At 38.1% G+C, this 12,102-nt stretch overlaps 1 protein-coding gene across 7 annotated transcripts in view; it reads right to left on the reverse strand.

The window, feature by feature from the left end:
• Window positions 1-12,102, reverse strand: part of PSD3 (pleckstrin and Sec7 domain containing 3) — a 643,022-nt gene that overhangs the window by 121,947 nt on the left and 508,973 nt on the right. For all 7 annotated transcript variants that reach the window (XM_046648392.1, XM_046648393.1, XM_046648398.1 and 4 more), the window contains one exon: window positions 9,864-9,907. In XM_046648392.1, the coding sequence (XP_046504348.1) occupies window positions 9,864-9,907 (44 nt within the window). The remainder of the gene's footprint in view (window positions 1-9,863; window positions 9,908-12,102) is intronic.

Here is a 12,102-nt window from a genome sequence, read left to right on the forward strand (position 1 = left end):
ATGCCTTGTAATGTTCTCTTCATAGTCGGAAACAATGTGCTGGGTAAAAGGAACTGCTGTAAATAGGCCTTTAGTAATACAGTGGTAAGGTTGGGGAAAGAAGCATTCTAGAGCTCTATGATTTGGTCTCAGTCTTTAGTGAGTCTGTGCCTCTGAACTGTGAGCTTCACATGAGCTTCTCAGTCCTCCCTACGCCACCCTCTGGCATCAAACAGAGTACTCTCTCTCTTCTGCCTCATCGTGTGGCAGACTCAGTGGGTCAGGCTTGCCTCTCATCTTTTAGTTCTGATTTCTTGGTCCAAAATAAAGTTAGGTAGCTGGGCTCAGCAAGATTGGCAGTCACTCAGGCCCCCACTGGAGTCTCCAATCTAACTTTCCTAGGGCACCTTGCACTTCGGGTTATAGAGCAGACGCTTGAATTCATTTGACTCCATACTCTGTGCACATACTCCTCTAGCCAAAATGTTAAAGACAGGTATGGGGTATGAATCAGATACCAAACTCCACCCTGAACCTCCAGTCATTATCATGAACATGATCATAACTTAATTTCTTAACACCACAAACATTCTAAAAAGGCAGATGTTATCACCTCAGTGAAAAACTAAGGTTCAGAGAGGTAACCTCACATAGGCAGGACCTATGGTAAGTGGCTAACAGGCCTCCTTGAGGGTCTCTCTGATTCGAAAGATCTGCATCATCCACAGGGAGGCCCATGGAGCACAGTAGACAGCACGAGGCCAAGGCCCTGCTCACCTTCACGATGGAGTCACTGCCAGCTCAGTCATGATTAGAAGGAATCTTTAGTTGCCAGGCAGCATGCTAAGCAGTGGGGATATCAAAAGGATTAAGACTCTTTGAAGGACTCATAGTCCAGAAGTGGAAACACATAGACATAATAAGGGGTAATAAATTTTTTTATAAATATATGCCTCAACAAAGTTATGTACAAAACAGTGTAGGACCAGAGAGGAGGGAAGAATTTATATCAAATATGCTAAATCACAAGCACAAGGAACCTTTACAGAGTGATAGTCATGGGCTGATGGTCTGTGGTGATCATTATACAATTCTGTAAATTTACAAAAACCATGAAATTGGGCACTCAAATGGGTGAATTTTACAGCTGTAAATTATACCTCAAGAAATCTGTTTTTAAAGAATGAACATAGTGGTTGAGTGCCGGAACAGAACACTAAGTTGAATATCATCCAAATATTGCGATCGGGGGACTGCTGGAAAATAAAGTGAAGAATAAACTTATAAAAAACTGTGCTGACTTGTCACAGGGTTTCTATTATATCACATCATATTATGCCACAAGGTGGGGTGAGTTTAAAATGGATCTGTCCTCTTTGCTTAACAAAAATAAAAAAACACGTAATTAAATGTAAACATTCTGACAAAAACAGGAAATACATTTTATTTTCTAAAAATATCTTATTCTGACACAGGCATCTTAACGGTAAAAAAGAGAATAATACACTTTCATTAAAAAGTCAAGCTCTGTCAATAGCTCTTTAACACCAAGAAGAATGCTGCCAGGTGCAAGGAAGATGTAGGCTAGTAACTTGGCTTTCTGAAATAAAGGATCTGACTGTACGTACAATCACCGTAGCATGCTTTCCAAACTAAGAAAACCTTAACTGTAGATAATAAGACAGTTTGAAAACAAAGTTCTTGGAAGTACACTGGGGTCAAACCAGATGTTAGATGTTTCCAAAAGACCTACCAGGGAATTTTTAATGGCAACGAAAAACAACTTCCTTTGGTATTATTAATCTGGCTGGTTAAATTTAATCTGGCTGGTTAAATTTTTCTCACCTCTGAAAATGTATGTATAAGTGTATGTCACAATGTACACGTACAAAATGCTCAATGAAATTCAAACTATTGTCTAAAATGTTCAAGGCACTATATTAGTCATTGCATGCATATTATGCTTCACTTAGAAATTATGTTTATTGTATTTTCTTCTTGTGGCATTCTTTAACAAAAATAAAAGCCTTAGCAAATGATACAGATGATATAAACTTCTAAATCAGCAGCATATTAGGAAAAAAGCACTTTCCTTAAATCCCAGCCTGCATAATTCTTTGCGCCTCAGTGATTCTAAAATTGCTTTGGGACAAGTAGGCTACTAACATTATAATCACATTCCGTCTGCTCACCAACATGTCTGTTCCTCATATAAATTCTAAGTATCCATCTCAATCTCATCACTGACAGAGACACTATTTACACGGAAAGCAGACATTTTTTTTAACTTGTCTTTTTAAAGCTAAGAATTAGATGGCAAATTTTTCTAGTTTCCTATATATCTGAGTTAGCATACTTGAGATGGCTGAGAAAAATAGGTACTCACGGATTAAATGTTAACTGTGAGCCATGATTCAGACACGTAATAAAATCACATTTCACAGAGCTATATTAGAATCTTTTCTAATTTTAAATCCTGAAATCTTTCTTCCTTTAAACACTAAAATCTGGGAGAGTGATCCCATGGTTCAATATCATTTTTAGCTAACAAATTTGTTTGTTTGTTTTCGTTTTTCTGAGGAAGATTCACCCTCAGCTAACATCCCTGCCAATCTTCCTCTATTTTTTAATATGTGGGTCACCAGCACGGCATGACCGCTAATGGAGTGGTGCAGGTCAGCGCCCGGGAACCAAACCCAGGTCGCTGAGGCAGAGTGCACTGAACTTAACCACTAGGCCAGTGAGGCTGGCCCCACTAATAAATTTTTAAGTGACACCAATTCTTCAGCTCAAAATCTCCTTCAAGTTTTTGATCACTTTGTCATAACTATGGTATTTCTTTGTTTCTTTTCTTTCCTTATCTTATATTCAATGCATTTTCACTGAATTTATAAGTAGACCAATCAAACTAATAGTATCCTTCACACATCCACTGTATAAATATAGACTTACCCTTAGTTAATATTCATTAAGATTGTCTCCTAAATGTGTGAATTTCATCTAATATTAACATTAGAATTATTATTTTACCAAGAGTCCAGCATGATGCAGTACCTCCACGTCGGGAATGGGAGGATAACCTAACAGACAGTACCGATGGCGGGAACGTGAAGTCTTATTCTAGTCTAGCATGTCAAGGAGGCACAACGCTCACCTAGAAAATGTTTAACAGCATGAGCACCCCAGATGGAGAACTGACTTTTATTCCATCTTTATAGTCAAATATCTCACATGAACAGTTTTATTAATTTTCCCATGGTTAGATCTCTCTACCAGTAACTCCTAATGTCAACCCTCCTACCTCTTTCCCCCTACATTCGAACTTTTCTTTATATAAAATTTACTACATTCGCTGTAACTACAACCATTGTCCAACTTACTGCAACTTCGCTGTGTCTTAGCTTTCTCACCAGTAATTATTATCAACTACAAGTGGCCATTTGGAAGTTTAAAACAAGAATTACTTTTGGACTTCTTAGATCAAAGTACCACATAAGTGTTTTATTCCAAAATAACTTAAACGCATGGGAATGAATTACATTCATCAGCTCAAAGTGGCTCATTTCAATCAGTCTAAGTTAAAAAAATCCTGTCTTGAGTGGAAATAAGCTATTCTTTCTTGATGGCCATTTCCTATAGAGCAACAATTGAGACTACGTTTTACGTGATATGTATTATTACCTAAAGCAAAATTAGAATCAACACTGAGTTAAGTAAAACATGAACAAGGATCAAGGAATGAAAGTAAAAAGAGTTCTTGAAGGGTTCTTTTCTTGGAAAAAGACCTTTTTCAGCAATTACACAGCAAAGAGCTTTAGAAGCAGTTGCCCATTTCAGATTCAGACCCTTGGATTGGATAAAGAATTAAAGCGCCTCATAAAAGAACAAGTACCAGTTACTCCATTGCCTTTATCTATCATTCTCTCACAGTACACAGACGTAAACACAGGTACCCACTGTCACACTCACAGGCAGTGTCCCACATAATCATGGCGAAGAAGAGGAGGAAATCTTTGGAGAGCTTTCTCTACTTCCTAAAATCAGGCAATAAATGGGCAGCACTGGTTTCCAGAAAAGACCAGCGATAACTAAAGTTTATAACAAAAAAATGATAAAGAAGCCAAACAATGAACTGTTGGTAGTTAAAACCACACTTTTTAAAGCTCAGGGCTTTCATAACACATGATCTGAAGGACAGAAAGTTCCCAAGGTGACACCAGCTCGGCTAATTCCTAATTAGCCAGGACAATTCGATATGTGAGGGCAGACAGAAAACAATTTAATTTAAAGCTAAGACAAGAAAGGTTTTAAACTGCTCTTGCAAAATGAGTTATAGGGTAACATGAAATAGAAAACATTATTCCATGATGCAAGCTTGTAAAAATGCTTACTCAGAGGTACAGAGAACAGTTGTGCATAATGATAAGGACTATGTGCTGCTGCAACCCAGTCACTGAGGGAAGTAAGAGTGTGGGGAGGGACCCAGAAATACATTATTTAAAACTAGTTTTATTGTGTCTTAATTAAACTGAAGCTGGATATATGAATTTTTAGTTTTTTGTAGACCAGGATAAGGGAGAGTTCTTATAATTCCCAAACACTCAGACAATAACAGCAATAAACATGGAAGTCAAAAGGCAGAAAGAGAAGACCATTAATTTTCCTAATGCACTTATTTTAGTTTCCTTTTTCTGTTAATTGTATTCTCTGAAGCTTCTCATGTACCTAAATTTTAAACAATGCTAAACAATTCTAACATAAGTTATAAGCTCCTATATCCACTTGAACTCACCTCACCCCATCCCATCCCGAACAGAGAGAGTAACTACTTCTAATTTTTTTTAATCATTTGTATTAGACCGTAAAATTTCTTAAGGCCAGGGAAAATGTCTTATACACATTTGTTCTCTCCAAACTTCCAGCATTCTGCCCAGTACAAAGTAGTTCAACAAACAGACGCTTTATGAATAACGAACAACTGAGCAAGGGAACTGCGGAAAAAACGGTAATCGTCCTGCATGAGGGAGCTGAGACATTCCACAAGGCTGTTTGGCTAATCGCATTCTGCACTACAATTTTTATGTTTTCATCGTTGTACAATCCACTCCCTCCCATATACTCCCATCTGTGTTCTCATTAGGCACAGAACCTACATCTTTTTCATATTTGTATGTGGGGCACAGTACTGGGCCAGGCGCAGAAGTAGCTGCTTAAAGACTATTTGTGGAATAGATGAATTTTTAAATGCCTGGGGGGAAAAACATTAGTAATTCTAGGAGCATTTAATGAGACTAAACCTTTAATATAAAACACTCTTAATTTTCACTGTGTCAAAGGCTGGCACAGAAACCTTCAGACGTGATCCCCGCCTGGCAAAGAGTGTGCGGCTCCAGAGAAGTGAGGCAGCAGGGTGCTGCCACGGGGAGCCAGGACAGGCGTGGAAGCAGACCCTGGCTTTGCCACTACACTCACTGTGTGACTCTGGACCTGGTAAGTAATGCTTCTTGACTGCATTTTCCTCATACGTGAAACGAGAACATTAAACTGGAGTAGTTCTTTTCAAACAGAAATTTCTGAGTGCAGTGATACATCGCTTTACCACGCACGGGAATATGTTCTGAGGAAGGCGTCGTTAGGCGACTTCATTGTTGTGCAAATGTTGCAGAATGTACTTACACCACCCTAGCTGGTATAGCCTACTGCACACTTAGGGGTTGTATGGTACTAATCTTATGGGTCATATATATGTGGTCCGTCGTTGACCGAAATGTTGTTACGCAGCGTGACTGTAAAGACACCTTTAAAAAAAATACGTTAAGTGGAACTCCAAATATATATTTTCAAAAAGATAAAAGTGGGGATGCTTTGGCCAGTTAAAACATTCATAATGCTTGCAGGAGGTAGAACTGGGTCTCTGTCATTTTCCCCCTTTCTCCTTACTCACATCACCTAGGAAGCCCCCAGGCATCTCCCTGGAACCCTAGGGCTCTATGGAACCCAGTCAGAAAACCAATGAACTAAACACCTCCAAGGTCTCTCCAGTTATAACATTCCATGATTTTATAATTCAGTTTTTTCTAAGGTTCTAAAATCAACATCAAGATACCTCCATGCAAGGATACGTTAGCCCATAAATTCTACAGTAGCAGCATCTTTCCTATAACTGTTGTGTAAACTACACAATTGTAAGCTGGTCTTTTAGGAAATGCAGTTCCTTGTATTATACTTTTTAGAGCCTTTTATTTCGACTTCACTACATATAAGCATCATGCTCAGCACTGGAGGATACAAAGGGACAAATCCAGACACACAGCATTCCCTTAGTGAGCTTGCAGTCCAACAGAACACTCCTATAACTACAGTGGGGAGTGAAGCTGATGGTTCATCAGATACAGTAAAATGGATGTTTAAAGGGCTGAGATTACTTCTGGTTGGTAAGATCAGGAAAAGAGCTCACGGAACAGATTATGAGTGGGCTGTAGAGAACGGTAGGCTTTGAACACAAAGGAGTAGAAGGGATGTAGATTCTAGGCAAAGGTCACCTCAGGAGTACCAGCAAAAAGGCAGGAAGCCGCGTGGCAAGTCCAAGGAATCATGCCTAGTAGCAGCTTAGTTGAAAGGTAGGCTGTGTGAAGACAAACTCTGGGGAATAAACAGATTGCTGACAGAATGTGCAGAGCCTAACAGAAGTCTTAGAGCAGAGGAGTGCTTCAGAGAGGTTAAAGTACAGGAAGGAAGCTGGTGACGGAGGCACATATTAGGAGGCCAAAAGTATGCCTGTCCCACTTCAGACCACAGCAGCAGGAGGAAAGGAAGGGGCTGTTTGCAGCCATCTCTGGAGCAGTGAGCGAGGTGGTGTGGGAGGAGTCAAAGATAAGGTAGAGGCCAAAATCTAGGGTAGGTAGGAAAACACTGATGTCGTTAACTGAAATGGAGAACATATGAAAAAGTTTAGAGACAGATGACGAGCGTGAAGTGCCAGTGGAGATGTCCTGCAGGAAACTGCAAACGTTGAACTGAAACTTGGGAAAGAGGTCAGAGCTGTGTATATATTTGGGAAGAATTTTTGCAGAGAGGGCAGATGAAGATCTAAAAATGAACGAAATTGCTGAGAAAGAGACTTTAGTGAAAGAAGACAATTCTAAGTGCTGATCTTTGGGAGGTACCAACACTAATGGGTAACAGGAGGAAAATGAGCCAGAGAAAATGTGATCAGAGAGGTACAAAGAGACCTGGGTGAGCACAGTGTCATACATCATTATATACATGCACATACTTATCAAGGAAAAAGCTTAGTTCTTGATTTGAAGGATCATATAAATGGACATACAGCAGGGTTTTCTAAAGTGTGTTCCAGGGATTATTAGTTTTAGTAGCTATTAAAAGGTACTTTAGGATCAAAACAGGACTCAATGATCAAAAAGGCTGGGGTATTGGCCCTTTATCTCCTATAGAAATTCAAACAGTACATCAGATTGACCCATAAATCCTTTTTGTTTTATATCCTCTGGAGAGAGCAGTGTTCTTTCCAGAGGAAGTCATCTTGAGAAACACTGATAAATTGTGAAATTTGAAAATTTACAGAATATTAAAACTGGACAGTTGTGATTTCATCCAATGCTTTCATTTTATAGGTAAAACAAGTTAATTATATGATAAACTATTGTAGTGCCTTATTTGGTAAGGTGATAAATAAATGTGAATATAAAAGCATATGAACAAGAGAAATAAAAGGAAAAATGACAAGATAGAAATGAGAGCTTTATGAGCTTCAATATGAGTTACCATTTGAGGGATAACTCGCTTTATGCTGAGTGTTTTAGAACATTTCACAGGTGATCCTGAGGGCAATATGAAGCTCAATAATTGGTCATCATACATAAGAGGAAACTGAGGCCTAGAGGTTAACATGGTCAGTGACCCAGTTAGTACATGTCAGAGCAGGAATTCAAACCCAAATCCATCTGCCTCTGAAATCTGAGAACCTCAACACAATGCTCTGTTGACTTGACAAGAGAGCCACGGTAGAATCCAGTTCTTGGGGGAAACTCCCACCCACTCCACCCATGGATAGGGCCCAAGATAAAGTTTTCTTGCACCAAATTGCCACTACACATAAATATAAATAAAACCTACTGTAACAAATTCAACACATTAAAACCACATTTGCAAAACAGATTCTCAGGAGTGTATTTAGTTGCTGTTCAAAATAACTTTATAAAAGAATCTTCAAAACATTCTTTCCCCTAATGTGAATACATGTATAATTGTTTCATTTTTATTAATTTTCTCTAGAGCAGATATTCTCCATAGGTTAGGATATGCCTTTAATATTTCATCATGATTCTAAGTATATCACTTATGAAATTTTTCTAGAAAACTCACTTTCATTCATGAGAGATAAGTCCAAAAATGATCACTTTGGATCTTCAACTATACATTCATATTGATCTTAATGTGTTTTCCTTGAAACGGTAGATTGTCTATAAGTGAGTCTCACGTTGTACATACACACAGACACATAAAGCATCACATAACACTTGCAAATATTACAGTCTCAACTTAAACTGTGAATCTCTAATTTAAATCAGTATCATATGTATGGCCTTACAATTAGTGGAAACAATTAAAATGGTATTGATATTTCTTATTCATTCTGGCATAATATGTGTGAGATGCAGTCAGCTGCTAAGCCACTTTTCTCCAATGTGCATAAGAAGGAATAGATCTATCTCCCAAGTTATGATTCTGTAAACCTAAGTTCACTGCTGGCTGCCATGTTGGGTCATATGGCAGAAAAATATTTATGAATGCTTAATATCAGCAAAAATCAAAAATAAATTTCACATGTAGTTCTATTATTTTGACCTAATTTCCTGACAACTTGATTGAATTCTTAGTAAAGATTCTTCCTTAACAAATTAAATTCTTAACTGCTACACTGATTAGTGAACATTTAACGAGTGGTATTGTTGACCTACTTAGAGTTAGGTGTAATTTATCTGTAATAATATCTCTCAAAGTATGTACTTTGAAACACTACATTTTACTGTCAAACAGGCTTAGGAAACACTGCAAATTCTATTCCTCTCTTGGAGATTGACAATATATGTTGGTGTTATATAAGCTCGTGGAAGTTTTGCAGTAAAAATTTTTTTAGTTTTATTTAATCCATCATTTCTGAAGCTTATCTATCAATATTCTAGTATAATTAGTGTCGTAGGAAATAGAATTGAAAAGCCTTGATCTATGATGACAGGAAGGAGAGAATTAAAATAAGTGGATGGCATCAAAATCATTTGTATTGGAATTTGGAATGTGAGTTTTCTTTTAGATTCTCTTTTAGAATGCTATTTTTAAATGGATACATTAAAAAGACAGTTAATTGGCTACAGGCATAGCAACCAGATTAAAAGCAGAATAGCGGGGCCCACCCGGTGGCACAGCGGTAAAGTTCACACGTTCCGCTTCTTGGTGGTCCCACGGTTCTGCGGCTTGCATCCCGGGTGCAGACATGGCACTGCTTGGCAAAAGCCATGCTGTGGTGGGCATCCCACGTATAAAGTAAGGAAGATGGGTATGGATGTTAGCTCAGGGCCAATCTTCCTCAGCAAAAAGAGAAGGACTGGCAGTAGTTAGCTCAGGGCTAATCTTCCTCAAAAAAAAAAAAAAAAAGCAGAATAGGAACATGCTGGGTACCAAGAAAAAGACACAGGATACTCAGGGTTTACTTAGGTTTTATACAAAGTAGGTAAGACATTGGGTAAAATGAGAACTGGCCATGCATATTTAATCCTTTAGGATCAGCTCCAAGGCATAAAGAAAAACAGTAGGAAAAGAGCAAGTAGTTCATTTATCAAAAGGCTGACATCCAGCATACTTACACTGCCCATTCAAGCTTCTCATTCTTGATTGAGTTGTACAGAGCCTGTAAAGGAAGAAAACAAGACGGAATTATTATTCTCATTCTGTTCAACATTTTGAATTCAGCAAATTACCAAAGCCAAAAGGCTTGAGTGATTCAGCAAAGCAAGCTCCAGGCCCCAGGCTTGGTCATCCTGTTGGCTACGCAGAGATGAGGAACACACAGGGGAGGCAAGTGAACAGTGTGTTGTGAAACAGAGATTTTTCACAAAGTAAGAAATGTCTTTTATAATAAGACATACAACACTGTATTACCTTTGACCATAGTAAAATATTAGGATATGATTAAAATTAGACGATTTATTCAAAATACGGTCTTGTAGTTTCACTAGTTTGGATATTGCCGCACTCATATCTTTTCACTAATTTCATTCATCATTTCAACAATAAATACAACTGTTTTCATTATAACTTAATGAGCAAGATACATGGAAGGTGGGCTGAAGCTAGATTATGGAAAACCATCTTAGAACAATTTCGGAGTTTCTATACCAATGACTTAAGCAGCTTTTATTGGTCTAACTTCATACTCCTGCTTCTCAGTTAGTGAGTGCAACACTGGTGTGTGTGAGGTGGTGGAGGGAGACAGAAAGCTTCTTCAGAGCTTTGGTGGCAATAATGACACAGGCAAGTCATCAGAAGACTGCCTCGCTGATCCTCCCAGGTCTGGCATGACACACAAGCTCCGTGTAATCAAGCTGTTCTATGACAACTATCCAAGAAGATGCTACTCCACATCTCTGCTTTCTTAATTTTAAGTAAGATGTTATAAAGAAAACACAAAAGCAACAGTAAATGATATTGAAGAAAAGGATAACTATGCGCATAGTAACATTATGCTGAAGTTGGAACATTTTTCTTCCAAGAAGGACTTGGACTATTAGACTTGGCAAAGATTTCAAATACTTTGAGATGGGAAATAGGAAGATCAGGTGCCATCCAAACCCTCATCTTTCAAATGAGGAAATGGCACGTTCAGAAAGTTCTCCAGGTGGCACGGCAGAGCAGAGGTAGCACTGCCTAGTACTTCTACCTTCTGCAGTCTAGCATCTCGTCCAAGTGTAAGAGACAGTTCGCGTGCGTGCGCGCACAGACTGCACACCAGTGGTGAATCCCCCTTTCAGCAAAACACTTCCAGATTCAGTACAAATATACTTAGGTTACAGATTTTACACTGTTTAAGACTCTATACATGTATCATTAGCCAGCATGCTGACAGACTCTGTGGGAGTTCTTCACTGGGGCTACAACAATAAATTTAACTATTGGATAATTATGGGAGCTAATAAAAATCAGGACACATTTTATCACTATCAGGACATGGTGAAACACATCCTCAAATATAAAAATGATAGAACATCAAATTAAAATAAGGGGTAATTGAAGCACAAAGACCATGCTATAAATTAAATATTCTTTTCTGAGGAACTCAAATTTACTGGAGAACTACAATAACCTATCATATAGCTAATATCTCACGAGCTGCACTTACAGAAGTGCAGAGAAAGCCAAAGTCTAACCCAAGCCTCAGGAGACTTTTGATGGATTAACGTTTTTTAAACGTGTTCTATTACTTGTGTGAGCCATTTTGAACCCACAAGTAACAGTGGGCTGAGAAAATCCAACAGAGAAGAGACAGATCATTGAAGGTTCTTAAATACGATCATACTCAATACAACCCAGAGTAACTTAACGATGTGCGAAAGACAAAAAAAGATCTGTTCTTAAAGGTAGATCATTGAAAACAATATCAAAGCATCTAACAATTTTCTAATACATTAAGTTCTGTTCCAGAACAAATTTTTTGCCCATGAGGACATTTTGCTTAAAGAGATACTGAGTTCCAAATTAGTCAATTCCTGTTACTCAATCAGCTGTATACTGTACAACAAAAATCTATTATAAAGTATCTTGGAATATTCAACAAATTTGCATCTTGTAGGTCAAGTCTTCTCCTTATGTATATAACACAACACAACAAATTTAAAAAGTGGATATAATCCTTATCTTTTTCCATCACAAAATTACAACGGGATTTTCCTGAATCTTTTTAGAGCTTTATGATCTAGTATGTTTTTTAAAAAAGGGAAATTTGCTTTGCAGATGCATCCAATGCTCATACACCCCCATCACAGATCTTCTTAGCTTAGCTGAGAACTGAATTCCTTGACTCCTCTTTATCGCTAGCCCAACAGTCAT

Source organism: Equus quagga, chromosome 22 (assembly GCF_021613505.1).
Source record: "Equus quagga isolate Etosha38 chromosome 22, UCLA_HA_Equagga_1.0, whole genome shotgun sequence".
In the NCBI taxonomy this organism is placed as follows: domain Eukaryota; kingdom Metazoa; phylum Chordata; class Mammalia; order Perissodactyla; family Equidae; genus Equus; species Equus quagga.